We start from the raw sequence: 18,851 nt of genomic DNA, 5'->3' as shown, positions 1-18,851 counted from the left end.
TAAGTACCAACATTTCAGTATGGAGAAGCATATTAAAATGGTTATTGTAGAAAGAAAGAAATTACAGTAGTTTTAGTTACTACAGTGTTACATGAATAAACGTGTTAAAGTGTTGTGTTCTAACAGTTAATAGAATGTAACAATTACAGTGTAAGTACCAACATTTCAGTATGGAGAAGCATATTAAAATGGTTATTGTAGAAAGAAAGAAATTACAGTAGTTTTAGTTACTACAGTGTTACATGAATAAACGTGTTAAAGTGTTGTGTTCTAACAGTTAATAGAATGTAACAATTACAGTGTAAGTACCAACATTTCAGTATGGAGAAGCATATTAAAATGGTTATTGTAGAAAGAAAGAAATTACAGTAGTTTTAGTTACTACAGTGTCACATGAATAAACGTGTTAAAGTGTTGTGTTCTAACAGTTAATAGAATATAACAATTACAGTGTAAGTACTAACATTTCAGTATGGAGAAGCATATTAAAATGGTTATTGTAGAAAGAAAGAAATTACAGTAGTTTTAGTTACTACAGTGTTACATGAATAAACGTGTTAAAGTGTTGTCTTCTAACAGTTAATAAACGTGTTAAAGTGCTGCGTTATTATTAATATATCATTTTAGAGACACATTAACCAAAGAAGTTTGTATGGGTGTCGAATCTTATAGAAAGTAAATGTGTTTCGAGTGTTGCTCGTACAGTTGGTTATAATATGGATTAACATGTTAAATAAGTAGGGTGCTATATATGATGTATATCATACCAGCCAGAGACTGGTTATGCAATGTAGCTAACCAGTTCAAGTGTCAAGTCATTTTATATCAAAAAAAATAATCGTTGTCTTGACTGGATATGATAATACTAATGAATGTGTGAAGTTACGTTATACACAGAAGACGTAATTGATAGCCCCCTAGTGGCTCAGCGGTATGTATGCGGATTTACAACGCTAAAAACCGGGTTTCGATACCCATGGTGGGCAGAGCACAGATAGCTCATTGTGTAGCTTTGTGCTTAATTCAAAACAACAACAACGTAATTGATAATGGCAATATTAAAATATTAAAAATCCGTATAATAGTCATTGTTAACATGACTACATGTGACAGTGTCAGTACGTCTGTCGAAGTTTCAGGTATTCTTATTGGCTAATAGTCATTGTCAACATGACTACATGTGGTAGTGTCAGTAAGTATGTCGAAGTTTCAGGTATTCTTATTGGCTAAGAGTCATTGTCAACATGACTACATGTGACAGTGTCAGTAAGTATGTCGAAGTTTCAGGTATTCTTATTGGCTAATAGTCATTGTTAACATGACTACATGTGGTAGTGTCAGTAAGTATGTCGAAGTTTCAGGTATTCTTATTAGCTAATAGTCATTGTCAACATGACTACATGCGACAGTGTCAGTAAGTATGTCGAAGTTTCAGGTATTCTTATTGGCTAATAGTCATTGTCAACATGACTACATGTGATAGTGTCAGTAAGTATGTCGAAATTTCAGGTATTCTTATTGGCTAATAGTCATTGTCAACATGACTACATGTGAGAGTGTCAGTACGTCTGTCGAGGTTTCAGGTCTTCTTATTGGCTAATAGTCATTGTCAACATGACTACATGTGAGAGTGTCAGTAAGTATGTCGAAGTTTCAGGTATTCTTATTGACTAATAGTCATTGTTAACATGACTACATGTGACAGTGTCAGTAAGTATGTCGAAGTTTCAGGTATTCTTATTGACTAATAGTCATTGTTAACATGACTACATGTGACAGTGTCAGTAAGTATGTCGAAGTTTCAGGTATTCTTATTGGCTAATAGTCATTGTCAACATGACTACATGTGAGAGTGTCAGTAAGTCTGTCGAAGTTTCAGGTATTCTTATTGGCTAATAGTCATTGTTAACATGACTACATGTGGTAGTGTCAGTAAGTATGTCGAAGTTTCAGGTATTCTTATTGGCTAAGAGTCATTGTCAACATGACTACATGTGACAGTGTCAGTAAGTATGTCGAAGTTTCAGGTATTCTTATTGGCTAATAGTCATTGTTAACATGACTACATGTGGTAGTGTCAGTAAGTATGTCGAAGTTTCAGGTATTCTTATTAGCTAATAGTCATTGTCAACATGACTACATGCGACAGTGTCAGTAAGTATGTCGAAGTTTCAGGTATTCTTATTGGCTAATAGTCATTGTCAACATGACTACATGTGATAGTGTCAGTAAGTATGTCGAAATTTCAGGTATTCTTATTGTCTAATAGTCATTGTCAACATGACTACATGTGACAGTGTCAGTAAGTATGTCGAGGTTTCAGGTCTTCTTATTGGCTAATAGTCAATGTCAACATGACTACATGTGAGAGTGTCAGTAAGTATGTAGAAGTTTCAGGTATTCTTATTGACTAATAGTCATTGTTAACATGACTACATGTGACAGTGTCAGTAAGTATGTCGAAGTTTCAGGTATTCTTATTGGCTAATAGTCATTGTTAACATGACTACATGCGACAGTGTCAGTAAGTATGTCGAAGTTTCAGGTATTCTTATTGAGTAATAGTCATTGTCAACATGACTACATGTGACAGTGTCAGTAAGTATGTCGAAGTTTCAGGAATTCTTATTGGCTAATAGTCATTGTCAACATGACTACATGTGACAGTGTCAGTACGTCTGTCGAAGTTTCAGGTATTCTTATTGGCTAATAGTCATTGTCAACATGACTACATGTGGTAGTGTCAGTAAGTATGTCGAAGTTTCAGGTATTCTTATTGGCTAAGAGTCATTGTCAACATGACTACATGTGACAGTGTCAGTAAGTATGTCGAAGTTTCAGGTATTCTTATTGGCTAATAGTCATTGTTAACATGACTACATGTGGTAGTGTCAGTAAGTATGTCGAAGTTTCAGGTATTCTTATTAGCTAATAGTCATTGTCAACATGACTACATGCGACAGTGTCAGTAAGTATGTCGAAGTTTCAGGTATTCTTATTGGCTAATAGTCATTGTCAACATGACTACATGTGATAGTGTCAGTAAGTATGTCGAAATTTCAGGTATTCTTATTGGCTAATAGTCATTGTCAACATGACTACATGTGAGAGTGTCAGTACGTCTGTCGAGGTTTCAGGTCTTCTTATTGGCTAATAGTCATTGTCAACATGACTACATGTGAGAGTGTCAGTAAGTATGTCGAAGTTTCAGGTATTCTTATTGACTAATAGTCATTGTTAACATGACTACATGTGACAGTGTCAGTAAGTATGTCGAAGTTTCAGGTATTCTTATTGACTAATAGTCATTGTTAACATGACTACATGTGAGAGTGTCAGTAAGTATGTCGAAGTTTCAGGTATTCTTATTGGCTAATAGTCATTGTCAACATGACTACATGTGAGAGTGTCAGTAAGTCTGTCGAAGTTTCAGGTATTCTTATTGGCTAATAGTCATTGTTAACATGACTACATGTGGTAGTGTCAGTAAGTATGTCGAAGTTTCAGGTATTCTTATTGGCTAAGAGTCATTGTCAACATGACTACATGTGACAGTGTCAGTAAGTATGTCGAAGTTTCAGGTATTCTTATTGGCTAATAGTCATTGTTAACATGACTACATGTGGTAGTGTCAGTAAGTATGTCGAAGTTTCAGGTATTCTCATTAGCTAATAGTCATTGTCAACATGACTACATGCGACAGTGTCAGTAAGTATGTCGAAGTTTCAGGTATTCTTATTGGCTAATAGTCATTGTCAACATGACTACATGTGATAGTGTCAGTAAGTATGTCGAAATTTCAGGTATTCTTATTGGCTAATAGTCATTGTCAACATGACTACATGTGAGAGTGTCAGTACGTCTGTCGAGGTTTCAGGTCTTCTTATTGGCTAATAGTCATTGTCAACATGACTACATGTGAGAGTGTCAGTAAGTATGTAGAAGTTTCAGGTATTCTTATTGACTAATAGTCATTGTTAACATGACTACATGTGACAGTGTCAGTAAGTATGTCGAAGTTTCAGGTATTCTTATTGTCTAATAGTCATTGTCAACATGACTACATGTGACAGTGTCAGTAAGTATGTCGAAGTTTCAGGTATTCTTATTGTCTAATAGTCATTGTCAACATGACTACATGTGACAGTGTCAGTAAGTATGTCGAAGTTTCAGGAATTCTTATTGGCTAATAGTCATTGTCAACATGACTACATGTGAGAGTGTCAGTAAGTCTGTCGAAGTTTCAGGTATTCTTATTGGCTAATAGTCATTGTTAACATGACTACATGCGACAGTGTCAGTAAGTATGTCGAAGTTTCAGGTATTCTTATTGAGTAATAGTCATTGTCAACATGACTACATGTGACAGTGTCAGTAAGTATGTCGAAGTTTCAGGAATTCTTATTGGCTAATAGTCATTGTCAACATGACTACATGTGACAGTGTCAGTACGTCTGTCGAAGTTTCAGGTATTCTTATTGGCTAATAGTCATTGTCAACATGACTACATGTGAGAGTGTCAGTAAGTCTGTCGAAGTTTCAGGTATTCTTATTGGCTAATAGTCATTGTTAACATGACTACATGTGGTAGTGTCAGTAAGTATGTCGAAGTTTCAGGTATTCTTATTGGCTAAGAGTCATTGTCAACATGACTACATGTGACAGTGTCAGTAAGTATGTCGAAGTTTCAGGTATTCTTATTGGCTAATAGTCATTGTTAACATGACTACATGTGGTAGTGTCAGTAAGTATGTCGAAGTTTCAGGTATTCTTATTAGCTAATAGTCATTGTCAACATGACTACATGCGACAGTGTCAGTAAGTATGTCGAAGTTTCAGGTATTCTTATTGGCTAATAGTCATTGTCAACATGACTACATGTGATAGTGTCAGTAAGTATGTCGAAATTTCAGGTATTCTTATTGGCTAATAGTCATTGTCAACATGACTACATGTGAGAGTGTCAGTACGTCTGTCGAGGTTTCAGGTCTTCTTATTGGCTAATAGTCATTGTCAACATGACTACATGTGAGAGTGTCAGTAAGTATGTCGAAGTTTCAGATATTCTTATTGACTAATAGTCATTGTTAACATGACTACATGTGACAGTGTCAGTAAGTATGTCGAAGTTTCAGGTATTCTTATTGACTAATAGTCATTGTTAACATGACTACATGTGACAGTGTCAGTAAGTATGTCGAAGTTTCAGGTATTCTTATTGGCTAATAGTCATTGTCAACATGACTACATGTGAGAGTGTCAGTAAGTCTGTCGAAGTTTCAGGTATTCTTATTGGCTAATAGTCATTGTTAACATGACTACATGTGGTAGTGTCAGTAAGTATGTCGAAGTTTCAGGTATTCTTATTGGCTAAGAGTCATTGTCAACATGACTACATGTGACAGTGTCAGTAAGTATGTCGAAGTTTCAGGTATTCTTATTGGCTAATAGTCATTGTTAACATGACTACGTGTGGTAGTGTCAGTAAGTATGTCGAAGTTTCAGGTATTCTTATTAGCTAATAGTCATTGTCAACATGACTACATGCGACAGTGTCAGTAAGTATGTCGAAGTTTCAGGTATTCTTATTGGCTAATAGTCATTGTCAACATGACTACATGTGATAGTGTCAGTAAGTATGTCGAAATTTCAGGTATTCTTATTGGCTAATAGTCATTGTCAACATGACTACATGTGAGAGTGTCAGTACGTCTGTCGAGGTTTCAGGTCTTCTTATTGGCTAATAGTCATTGTCAACATGACTACATGTGAGAGTGTCAGTAAGTATGTCGAAGTTTCAGGTATTCTTATTGACTAATAGTCATTGTTAACATGACTACATGTGACAGTGTCAGTAAGTATGTCGAAGTTTCAGGTATTCTTATTGACTAATAGTCATTGTTAACATGACTACATGTGACAGTGTCAGTAAGTATGTCGAAGTTTCAGGTATCCTTATTGGCTAATAGTCATTGTCAACATGACTATATGTGACACTGTCAGTAAGTTAGTCGAAGTTTCAGGTATTCTTATTGACTAATAGTCATTGTTAACATGACTACATGTGACAGTGTCAGTAAGTATGTCGAAGTTTCAGGTATCCTTATTGGCTAATAGTCATTGTCAACATGACTATATGTGACACTGTCAGTAAGTTAGTCGAAGTTTCAGGTATTCTTAGTGGCTATTTTAATACTCGACATCATTTAAACTATGGCAAATATTTGATATAATTCATGCTGATCTATCCCTAGTCTAATCATATAAGAGATGCGTTTCCAAACAACAATGGGAGTAAGACACGTGAGGATAAAAAAAAAAAAGGATGTTGTAACCCCAAGGGAAAGCACAGAGAAAGAGAGCGCACGATAAAAGCTACTTCGACATATATTTAAAGGGGGTTGGTTAAAAAATTGTTATTATAAAGCTGTAAATGAGCCCCTGACGTTTCCTTAAGTAATAACTGCTAACAGGCAAGTTACAAAAATGAGGGTCAAAGAGAGATTTGATAAAATATTAAAGCAATTTTAAATTCATTTGTCAAAATGACTGAGTGAATCCGTGATTTAATGTTGAATGTTTGAAAACCTTATTCATATAAAAAACGAGGTACCAACGACTAGTCATGTTCTCTGTTATAAGATTTTATATATAGATTGTGCGACCAATCACTGGGTTGCTATACGTATATTCGACCGAGAAGTTGTTTCAATAAATATTAGTATATCCTTCCCGTTTATTGTATGAATAACATTCATGAATATTAATTCTAGTGGTTTGTGAATACATTAACTAGGAACGGCAAAAGCATTCCAGAACACTTCCTTTATTCCAGACCTGCCCGGTATGGCCAGGTGGGCTAAGGCGTTCAACTCGTAATCTGAGGGTCGCGGGTTCGAATCCCCGTCACACCAAACATGCTTGCACTTTCAGCCGTGGGGGCGTTATAATTTGAGGGTCAATCCCACTATTCGTTGGTAAAAGAGTAACCTAAGAGTTGGCGGTGGGTGGTGATGACTAGCTGCATTCCCTCTAGTCTTACACTGCTAAATTAGGGAAGGCTAGCGCAAATAGCCCTCGAGTAGCTTTTCGCGAAATTCAAAAACAAACAGACAATTATTCCAGAACGCAATGTTTGGAACACAGTCTCTTGCAGTACGACAATGCTAGTATAGTAGTGTTTATTCGTATTTCTGTGAATTAAGGTGTCACGGAAGAAGCTTTTAACACACACATGGTTCGTGATTAATTCAAATGACGTTACAGTAAACAACTATAAACTAATGACTAGAGACCAAGAAAGATGTTGTGTAGTAAGATATCTAAATAGTTTGGAGTCAAAAGAAATACCCTTTAAATAAAGGGGGAGGGTCTTCCTTATAACCTGTAACACCTTGACACAGAAGAGCGTTTAGGAAAGCAACAAGCTTTGAAACAACGCCCTCATCCACAAGTTGAAAGTCATGGTTACAAAAGTAGGTTTAGGATTCTAAAATAAATTGCAAAGGAGGTGTGTACATCAAACAACGAATCAAAATTGGTACAGGCTCACGAGCTACAAGTTGATAAGTTTATAGTGATACTTCGCAATCATTAGCTGGTTACACTAGTACCACACCAATCCCATTCGACAACACACCAGTAAAAGTCCTCCAATACAGCCCCAATATTTTTGTTTTGTTATTCTTTTGGTCTGTATGAACATGTTTTGGAAACCGATGTCCAATTACAGTGGAATATCCGAGGAAAGTTAATGAAGATTTCTCGTCTGAGACTGACTTTGCTCTTCTTAGCTGAAGCTTGTTACAATGGAAACACAGGAAGTGTCAAGCAGTAGTGTATAATCATGACCACCACATCCACCATGATGGATGACAAAAGTAACTACAAATGCAGAATGAGATCTTTAAAATATCGTTGTTATAAGCATCTGATATCAGGCCATCCTTTAAGTAATAATATCTTTGTTATAAGCACCTGATATCAGGTCATCCTTTAAGTAATAATATCTTTGTTATAAGCACCTGATATCAGGTCATCCTTTAAGTAATAATATCTTTGTTATAAGCACCTGATATCAGGCCATCCTTTAAGTAATAATATCTTTAGCCTAACCACCAGGCCATGCCCAGGCCTTTATTACAAGAAAGTCCTTTTTCTCCAGGTTTATTTACATGGTAAAAAATATCGTATTTCACTTGAAGTTTGTTCAGAAAAAAAACATACACCCGGTAAATCTACTGAATATCGAATTTTAGTCAAAAATGCCTAATACATGAAAATAAGTACTTGTGTTTACTGAACACTGTAAAATGTATTATAATTGGAATGTCATGATTTTATATGGAGTTTTTACCATACACAGTAGAACGTACAACAGATATCAATATGTTTTTTTATAACTTGAATACTTTTAAATAAAATTAGTTAAACTGGTGTAGTGTAAGTTATTGGTTCCTGTCTGTCACTTACCAGTAAACATACAAGAAAATACATCTGTATACACTTTAGAATAAAAATATTTGTTAATATAATGCAGCAATAAGTATATTTAACAGTCAAATAAAGGTCAGCTTTATTTACTATATAATTATTATGTGTGTATTGCACTCACTGAAGGTACCCTCAGTGTAAGGTACTAAATTGTTGTTGTCTGGAAACAACATTGAAAGTATTAAGTTGTTGCAGTCTGGAAACAACATTGAAAGTGTTAAATCGTTGTAGTCTGGAAACAACATTGTAAGCTACTAAATCGTACCAGCCTGGAAACAATAATGTAAGGTACAAAACTGTTGTGGTCTGAAAACAACAGTGTAAGGTACTAAATTGTAGTCTGGAAACAACAGTGTTAAGCCGTTGGGTTCTACAAACAAGTTTTGCTACTTTCTGATTGTTTGTAAAACACAGTAGATGACTTATTCGAATCAGTAATAAATAAACTATCTATGCAAGGGTTCACCAACTTTTCCTCTGCGTGATAAAGTAAATCGACTTCGTGACATACAGACTCTAATTTATCTAATGTAGAAGATAAAAAAACATTGCATGCCATGTTAAAATAAGAAATAACTGTAGTTTTAGTTATATACCAGTAAAGCCATGAAAAAAATTATATTAACACAAATGATTGCTAATCTTACTTTTTTAAATGTAATAAGAAGTAAATTTTCTTTTTGAATTACATGTTTAACGAAAAACACATTTGTTTAGTATTTGCACATTTGATATAACGTTAAATGTTGACCAACATCAATAAAACTGACCAATTTACCCTCAAGCAAAATTTCATGTTCTTTATTAGATTATTATAATTATAGAACAGAAAACACGAGATATATAGTAAGTTTACAGTTTTGTTTTATGTAAATTAATTAGTATGTATTGTACAAAGAAGGCCAAAATGTATACTCTGGATCTAAGCGATGATTGGACAAAATGTTTAATAATACTTTGTTCTGTACCAATAAGAGCGACAGAATTTGACAGCGAGCCAAAAGCAATTACTGTCATTAATTTATCGAAAGTATCTATATATAAGTTTGATTTGTAATAAGATTACAAAGTAAAGAATTATTACAATTAATTAAAAGGTAACGCTATAATTAAGGGAGAATAGTCTAAAATTAATTAATTTAATATCCGAACAATTTTCTTTTTACAACGTTTTAGTATTTAGCTGTCAATATCTCTATAACGATGAGATAGAAGTCGTTGTTGTTGTTTTTGTTTTGAATTAAGCACAAAGCTACACAATGGGCTATCTGTGCTCTGCCCACCACGGGTATCGAAACCCGGTTTTTAGCGTTGTAAGTCCGTAGACATACCGATGAGCCACTGGGGGGCAAGATAGAAGTCTCACCACATGTTATGTTAGCTTTTATATAAGCAGATAGATTAGGTGAGCTCTTAATAACCAATAATGTTTGTTTAAATACGAGGTAAAATTAATTAACATTTCAATAGATTAGTATTAATTTTAATACAAGAAAATTAATTAGATAAATTTTTGATGGATATTTATTATTAACGTTAATATGAGGAGATAAGTTAAATAGCAAACTGATAACTAAATACTGATTTCAAGATAGAGGTAAATTAGATGGTATATTAATGGATATACTATTAACCTTAACAAAGGAAATAAGCCTGGGAACGTGTATGATAGTGAAATTTGTTTGGTTTAAAAAACAGAAAAAATAAGTTATAAATTGATAGACCTGGCAAAATTCATTGAAATGGAATACGTTTAGTGACTGTACAGTATTTGCATAGTACAGAAATACGAGAAATGGACAACACTAAATCATTAACTTTACTAATGAAATACTGTAGAAACACGCGAATAATGTTATGAATGTTTCCCTAGCGGATTTACCTTTTAATAGTGCTGTTTTAAAGAGACAAAAAGATAATAGACGTAGTTTACGTGTATAGATATATATATATATATTTAATCCCTAACAGAGATATGTGCACAGAACACGTGCTCCGAAGCGTGTAATGAGATAGCAAGATAAAGTGTCCGTGGTACTATCTCATACAGATTAATATGTAATATATTTGTTTACAGAAACAGATAGCAAGATAACGTGTCTGTGGTACTATCTCATACAGATTAATATGTAATACATTTGTTTACAGAAACGTCACGAAACCGCTTAAAAGCACGAGGTGTTTTCTTGTTTCTACAATTATGATGTTATCATTATTAATTATTCGTGTAAGTACAGACCGAAACGTCAATAGCAAACGATAAACTAAAAAGGTAGGTTGCGAAAGTCCTTTGGTGGGACAGCGGTAAGTTTATGAACTTGCAACGCTAAAATACGGAGTTCGATTCCCGTAGTGGACGCATAAGATATCCCCATGTGATTTTAATCTGAAACAAGCAATAAGTTTATTTCACTAAGATACGCTCTCTTATATTTATAGAAAACTGCAGTGTTTACCAAAACAAGAAACATCATCTTCGAAGTTGAAATAAGCCCTAAGAGAACGTCTATTGTCTACAACACGTGTCCTCTCCTTCACACAGTTTCTAAAACCACGTTGTTTGTCATTACAATACGTTACGCGTTGGTTTTTTTTGCGATTCATAATTGATTCCATGTTTATGAAACATATCACTTTATTGTGAAACAAATTGGGTGTGATTATAAAAAAACTTAGCGCACCATTTCACATACCTGGGCTTCACGCGCGCAAGTGTGTATATATATACAGATTACAGAGAGCATTATGTTTAACTTCTATAATTATAGTGACAGACGACTGCAGTAAGACATATTAGTATCATTAAGGCTGCAAGTTTACTGCCGTGAACAAAACGACCTTATTATCACATTATGGAGAAAAACTACATTTCAAACAATTGTTACCCTTCAGCTGAAGGATGAATGTATATGCGATCCATGAAAATCACATATAAAAACGTAAAATAGCTTAAGTGCAGTGAAAAAATAAGATATAGGCGGTGACTGGCTCCATCCGGTTTATTCTGAAGTTGAGAAATAGCTCCTGAATGCCTTACAAAACGAACCAGTTTATGTCGTTTTCCACTATTTTTCCTTATGCTAGAACATAAGTTGAGAAAAGCGGTTGTATTACATATTCGGGCGTTTTGTACTCTATTGCCTCTCTCTGTAAATCATAGGAGTTACAGCATAATATGTGAATGTTTATATCTGTTTAGAAGTGTCTATATATATATATGTACGCATGTATGTATCGTATTCACGTATATTTAAATGTATGTGTGTGTGTGTGTATCCACGTATAATTACCTTTATTTACCTTTGCATCCATGTATGTATGTATATGTATATATACATGATTTTTTAATGTTAATAAATTAAAATAATGTAAGTATGTTTACATTCACAATACCTGGTTGTCTGATAACGTTAGAATACTTGGAACATTGCGTGGTTTGATACTGACACCTCAAATCTGTAAAGACAAGGAAAACAAATAACCAACGTCTGATACGGTAGAAAATAATGATATATAGATCCAAATTCGTAAGTACATACGTATCAAGTGAAATACGAATACAGCAATTGTGGGATAGGCTGAGACTGTAGTCACGCACGTTCGTTTCGCATGAGCTGTAACAAACTTTCTTCAAAATGCTGGATTATAAAAGATCTGGTGTGGATAAACGAAAAAAAAAATACATACAATTTTATAAGTGACGGTTTGTTTAAGAACACTATACACTAGATAAATAAATATGTATATATATATATATGCTGTACAGTTACGTGATTGGAAGACTGTTAGTACATAAATAAGGTTCCAACTCCACTCGATTTTAACTGTCCATTCTCTATTGTTCTCGCCATCCGCACAAAAGTTTGATAGTCCATATCCATTAAAATTGTATGACGTAACGCTTGCAACGATACACAAATAAAACAACAACAACAAACATCTCGATGATGTAGATTAAGGTTCTATCGAAAAACCAGGCAAGCAATGAATCGATATTAGTTAATTAGGTAGAAGAGGTAACGTGTGGTATTGTTAATGATGTACTCTTTCAGGAAGATCACTTAGAGACGTTATGTGTACCTGATAAATGGTTTAAAGTTGAACCAGAATACCCGTGAATCAATAGTACTAAAGTCTGTGTGGTGTTCTGTAGAACATATTTTCACTAAACCATTATGCACTAGGTTTAATCGTTACAGACCTAAAAACACAAAAGGCGAACAGTGAGCGTGAGTCACGCTGCACAAAGCTGTCAGAACTACTGAGGATGTGGTCGTTCAGTGCGGAATATTTTAAACACAGTTAAGAAAAGAGAAATGATTCACTTTATTTTTACACACCATATTCGAAACATTCGTAAGGTAGGTCCACATATCATATGCACCTCTACCCCTTTAAAAAAACAACACAAAGCGTGTTCTCTTGCTATTTGTGTACCATATTCGAAACATTCGTAAGGTAGGTCCACATATCATATGCACCTCTACCCCTTTAAAACAACAACACAAAATGTGTTCTCTTGCTGGTTCTGTACCATATTCGAAACATTCGTAAGGTAGGTCCACATATCATATGCACCTCTACCCCTTTAAAAAAACAACACAAAGCGTGTTCTCTTGCTATTTGTGTACCATATTCGAAACATTCGTAAGGTAGGTCCACATACCATATGCACCTCTACCCCTTTAAAACAACAACACAAAACGTGTTCTCTTGGTAGTTCTGTACTATATTCGAAACATTCGTAAGGTAGGTCCACATATCATATGCACCTCTACCCCTTTAAAACAACAACACAAAACGTGTTCTCTTGGTAGTTCTGTACTATATTCGAAACATTCGTAAGGTAGGTCCACATATCATATGCACCTCTACCCCTTTAAAACAACAACACAAAACGTGTTCTCTTGCTAGTTCTGTACCATATTCGAAACATTTGCAGATTCACATAAATTTGCACATTCTCTCCCCAGTAAACCCTTACCAGCTGAATAAATTAAATGTTTATAAAAGTGTAGATTTATGCACAACTAATTGGCTAAAAACATACAAAAATATTGACAATATATATATATATATATATTCTTTGTTATAATAGACTTTAACAAAAACATAAAATATTTCATACATGTAACATCACGTACATGCCAAGCGTTCAAAATACGTTTTCAAAACAATAGAAACAAAAGTGATGATTAAAAAAAAAACGTTTTAGATACCACGTGATATTTACAAAGCATAAGTAGTAAATTATATATAACAGACATTCCACATTTATAATGTACAAGAGCGCTGAAGAAACAGTCCAGTTACATCTTAAAGAAAAATTACATTAGAAATAAACATAAATGTTCGCTAGTGCGTATTTAACAACAAGCAACTTTAATAACTAACGACCTCCAATAGATAGTTATACTTTCTTCAGTTTATACATTTAATAACAACTAACGACCCCAAATGCTGGGTAAAACCTGTAGAAAAGTTACAATTTTTATTAATTTATAACCCTAATAACTAGCGACAATCAGCAATGGGTATAAGCCTTAGTAAAGTTACAATCTTTATTAATTTATAACCCTAATAACTAGCGACAATCAGTAATGGGTATAAGCCTTAGTAAAGTTACAATTTTTATTAATTTATAACCCTAATAACTAGCGACAATCAGTAATGGGTATAAGCCTTAGTAAAGTTACAATCTTTATTAATTTATAACCCTAATAACTAGCGACAATCAGTAATGGGTATAAGCCTTAGTAAAGTTACAATTTTTATTAATTTATAACCCTAATGACTAATGACCGTCACTAATGCGCAGCAAAATCGCAGGAAAATATTATATAAAGTCATGGATCTCCCACCTCTGGATTTGCCTGTTGTTGTAGTCATGTTTGTCGGTTGATTATATACACATATGTATGTATGTTGTAATGTTTCCAACTGTATTCATTCCGGTTTTTTTTCGTAGCTTTAAAATATATATACAAAATGAATTTTCTACTTTCAATTTTCTTTAACGCATACAATTTGGAAATCTTAGAACTGAAATAGTGGATGAACTTCATTTGTAAGACATCAAGACTTTTGTTATTGATGGTAAGATAAAATGGTTATTTCTAGGTCGACCAGTAAGGAAATATAACACATGCTTTAATATTTATGTATTTCCATTAAAAAAATGTTTAACGTGTTAATTTACTAACTTAACTACAGCCCTTCCTAAATTATTTGTTGTTATGGTCTACTTTTCTACCAGTAATCACTTGTTATTATCTTACCTAATTGTTATATTTTCACGGTTGTTGCCTATTAATCACTTTGAGTGAGGATGGGAGAGAACCATGTATTGGAAGATTATTAACCATAGTCCTGATTCTGTAGTTCATTCTACCTAATTATTCTTTCGCTTCATTACACGATACTTAATTATAAGACATTCGAAGCCGTAAGAGATCTGAAAATTGAGGTCAATGAATTTTGGAATTAGTTAGCTCCACGATACACAGAAGCGAATGTCTACCATTATCATATGGTGACGAAATATCACGTTCATCAAATTCACTCAGGGGTCAGTAATTGTAAGGCAGGCATTCGTCATTTCACCTCTTCAGCTGTGCGACGACGTCAGCAGGAACTATTAATCAATTTCATTAGTGTAAATGAAATACTGCGACCAAACGTACTGTGCCAAGATGTTAACTATGGTAATTAATCATGTGAAACTCCACTCTATAAACGAATGGTAGCTGCTTTGATGAGACAGTCTAATCTCTACAGCGTTTAGTCTCACCTGACTAGTTTTTCGTTGATCAAGACTTCTTTAATTGTAAAATGATTTATTTCTAACGAATCCTGTTATCAAAGGTTACAACTATAAAACTGATTGATTGGTTTGGTTTGTTTTGCATTTCACGCAAAGCTAGACGAGGGCTATCTGCGCTAGCCGTCCCTAAATTAGCAGTGTAAGACTAGAAGGAAGGCAGCTAGTCACCACCACCCACCGCCAACTCTTGGGCTACTCTTTTATTAACGAATAGTGGGATTGACTGTCACATTATAACGTCCCCACAGCTGAAAGGGCGAGCATGTTTGGTGTGACAGGGATTCTAACCTGCGACCCTCGGATTACGAGTCGAATGCCTTAACCACCTGGCCGTGCCGAGCAAAACTGATTGAAATCTGAGCATATAAGATATCGGAGTTAGTATTATAAAACTTACTGTGTTAACAACTGGTGCGAGTTATTATTTAACTTATTATTAGTGTCCATTGATTTACGCTACTAATATTTAAATGAAATCAAACTCGAGAAAAAAAACGTTTCGTATTTTTATCGTATTTAAAAAAATGAGGATAAATGTACATACGTGATGCGTGTCAAGTCGACAATATACTTGGTGTTACAAAGATTTTGCGTTAAACAAGTAGATGAAACTGTTTTGTTCTACACTCAGATGGAGCTAGGACATATATTTCTTTCTCGGTTAACAAATGGTCTCGTTGAATAGTTGTTTGAGTTTAAGAATAATTCGAAATTTATGGCCGGCCACCTGTGACGTTCGGAGTTGTAAAGACAGTTGGGAGAAAGGCCCAAGTTTCGCACATAGGTAGCTGCCGTTTGTGGGGCGCTTGTTAAAAAATTACCCACTCCAAGCTGCGTGCGGTTGCTAAATTAATTTAACAGTAGGTGTTTCTTAGGCCAGTGGTTTGACTGTTTACTGTGGGAATAGCTGTTACTATTTTCAGATCTATTGTAAAGAAATGGTGATTATTTCTCGTGTTTGATGGTTTTTGCTTCTATGGTTTTGAACAACTGATTTATAGCTTCCGCAGACACGGAAAGCACGTGAACACTTGGAGTGGGAGATGTCTGCCCTTCAGTACAGGTATTGCATGGAGTTTCTTGCAGCAACTCACGAGCTTTTGGTTGTTCACGTTATGTTTACAATATAAATAAAGAATACTCACCCGGTTTTGGCAAATTCCTTTTGACTTGCATCCATTTGTAGGTGGGAACGGGTGCCGTGTGTTGGGTAGACAGAGCGTGGGTCTGAAATGCACCGTTTGACTGGCTGCTGTCCCGTATAACCGAGTCGTATCCTTCCTGGTATCCAAAGCCATTTCTGCGAGAAAGAGCTATTGGGTCGAGGTAGGAATAGGCGGTGGCGGTCGGTAGACCGGTGACCGTGGACACTGGTCGAGGTCCGCAGCCATCGTTTAGATTTATAGATGTGTGGTCTGCAGGACGATGGATGCCGTGATGACCAGTCACCTCGTGGCCTGGATGTCCATAATCCAGGTTTCTGTAGCCATATGTCCCTGGTGGACCTCGTGGACTCATGTCCCCTGTCGTACTGTAAGCTGGGTGGATTCCGGGACTTCCCCCGGAGTGCGAGTGACTAAGACGACCCTGCTGGCCATAACTGTGGTCGAGATTCGTATAGCTGAGTCCGTTTGTATCATTGATAATAGGGTGTGGTAAATGTCCGTTTGTATCTCCATGTAATGGCGGAGTACGTGGATCCGGACCGGAAAATGAACTAACCAAGCCGCCGCTAATATAGTGGTTGCCGGCACCGGAGAGAGTCTCTGCGGGCTGACCGTAGTACACCTGAGCGACTAGGTCGGAGCCGTAGTGTTGAGCGCCGTATCCTCCTGTCTCACCCTTGTGACACACGCTAGGATACACGACATTAGAATTCATAACTTGTGCACTATCCGGCGACCAGCGCTTTTTAAGGATGAGCCACAAATTAGCTGTCGCACTTGGAGATAAATCAGAAAATAAATGGATGGTAAATCATCAAGAGCAGTTGACAGAAATATGCGAGTTAAATGAATCACGTGGTTATACCGACCAATGACGCTCAGAGCCGGCCCTCTAGTTGTTTGGTATGAGTTGGTGATAGATTGACTGCCAAGGTTTCTCCAAATTACATTTCTGTTGTGTTCTAGTTGAGGATTCGTTCTTGCTACCGATCTGCAAAGTTTCAGATGGAGAAAGAAGACCTCTCTTGATTATTCCATTTCTTCAGACGTTGGGAAGATTTCAAGCAGGACCCCTGTAACCATAGCAACTCGTAGAGCAGTAAGTTTTAAGCCTGGTAGGTTTTATTTGGATCATCTGAAGATACCGTAAGTAGAAGTCTAGCAGTCTTGTGTTTCAGCACCAAAAATATCGAGCCAGTACATTTGGACATGTGAGCTTAGCTCTTGTGCCTAGTGAAGTGACGACAGTACCGATGACTGACAAACCTTCGCAACGAAGGGAACAGTGTGAGCTCCGCCATGAAGCACGTCACCGCCCTCACTCACGGCGTGCGATTGGCTTACGAGAGCTAGGCCTAACTTAACTAGCTGCCAGAGGGACTCAGTCTGGTGTTATGTTTGCAAGGTATATTAAAAGTAACAGTTGCATAATGTTTATCTGAAAAAAATAATGAAAGTTATTTCGTAATTAAACTAAAATTTGTTCCAGCATTTTTTATACTAAATAACTACTTATATTTAATATTATATTAATAACTTTTTAAGTTGTGTTTTCTACATTATACGAATAATTCTGTACATATTATTGTGCTAAGTGTCAAATAAACTGCTTGCAATCGATTAATCAACTATGTAGCTTAATTATACATTCACCTGATGGAAATGTTAATATCTAGATGGTCACCACAAGAGACAAATACCGACTTTCTTTATTGCCACACAGCCTGTTAGTATAAATAACCTTACAAGATTTCATCCACCAAAAAGAACAACAACAATAATCTAACAACTTTTAGTGATAACGTTTATAATTAAAGGTTTTAAACTTCCGATTAAAAAATAAGTGCGGCTCCTTATAAAGAAAAAACTTGAAATTTCTCAGTTATCAAGTCTTTTTGATATGATAAATAGACACTTACAAGTGAGACTTCTAAAAAATAGAAATATATTTCATATTTTTCTTTGCTATTTTCCTTCACTAAGCATTTTCTAAGTTATATATTTTTCATTGTTTTTTGTGTCGTTCCTTATATAACTATATTATCGGTTTTTAATAAGCCACAGATGTCGGTCGATTTGCCCTTTCACAAAACCATTTTAACAATTAAGGACGATCAAGAATGCTTTAAGAATATCTTAGAAATAACATAATTCTAGAACGGTTTTCTTTAATCGTGTTTCTTGCTTTACAACGTTTGAGATATTTCTAATTCATTTTAAGCAGCCATACATCTTTTATCGCATGCATTTCCAATAAACTGTTTCAGTTTCGAATATATAATTATAACTTGTGAGACAACGTGTAGTTTTAAAGTACCTTCTCATTCTATTTGCTGAGATCTAATGTGATGTTTTAAATGAGTTTCAGA

At 35.2% G+C, this 18,851-nt stretch overlaps 1 protein-coding gene across 1 annotated transcript in view; it reads right to left on the bottom strand.

The window, feature by feature from the left end:
- The window catches only part of LOC143231831 (uncharacterized), a 65,159-nt gene extending 47,323 nt beyond the window's left edge, over nucleotides 1-17,836 (bottom strand). The window contains exon 1 of the mRNA XM_076466503.1: nucleotides 16,462-17,836. Within this exon, the coding sequence (XP_076322618.1) occupies nucleotides 16,462-17,197 (736 nt within the window). The 5' untranslated portion in view covers nucleotides 17,198-17,836. The remainder of the gene's footprint in view (nucleotides 1-16,461) is intronic.
- Nucleotides 17,837-18,851: the final 1,015 nt, after the last annotated feature.

Source organism: Tachypleus tridentatus, chromosome 11 (assembly GCF_004210375.1).
Source record: "Tachypleus tridentatus isolate NWPU-2018 chromosome 11, ASM421037v1, whole genome shotgun sequence".
Taxonomy (NCBI): Eukaryota; Metazoa; Arthropoda; class Merostomata; order Xiphosura; family Limulidae; genus Tachypleus; species Tachypleus tridentatus.
Note: the sequence above shows the minus strand (reverse complement) of the source record. Positions and strands in the feature narration are given on the sequence as shown.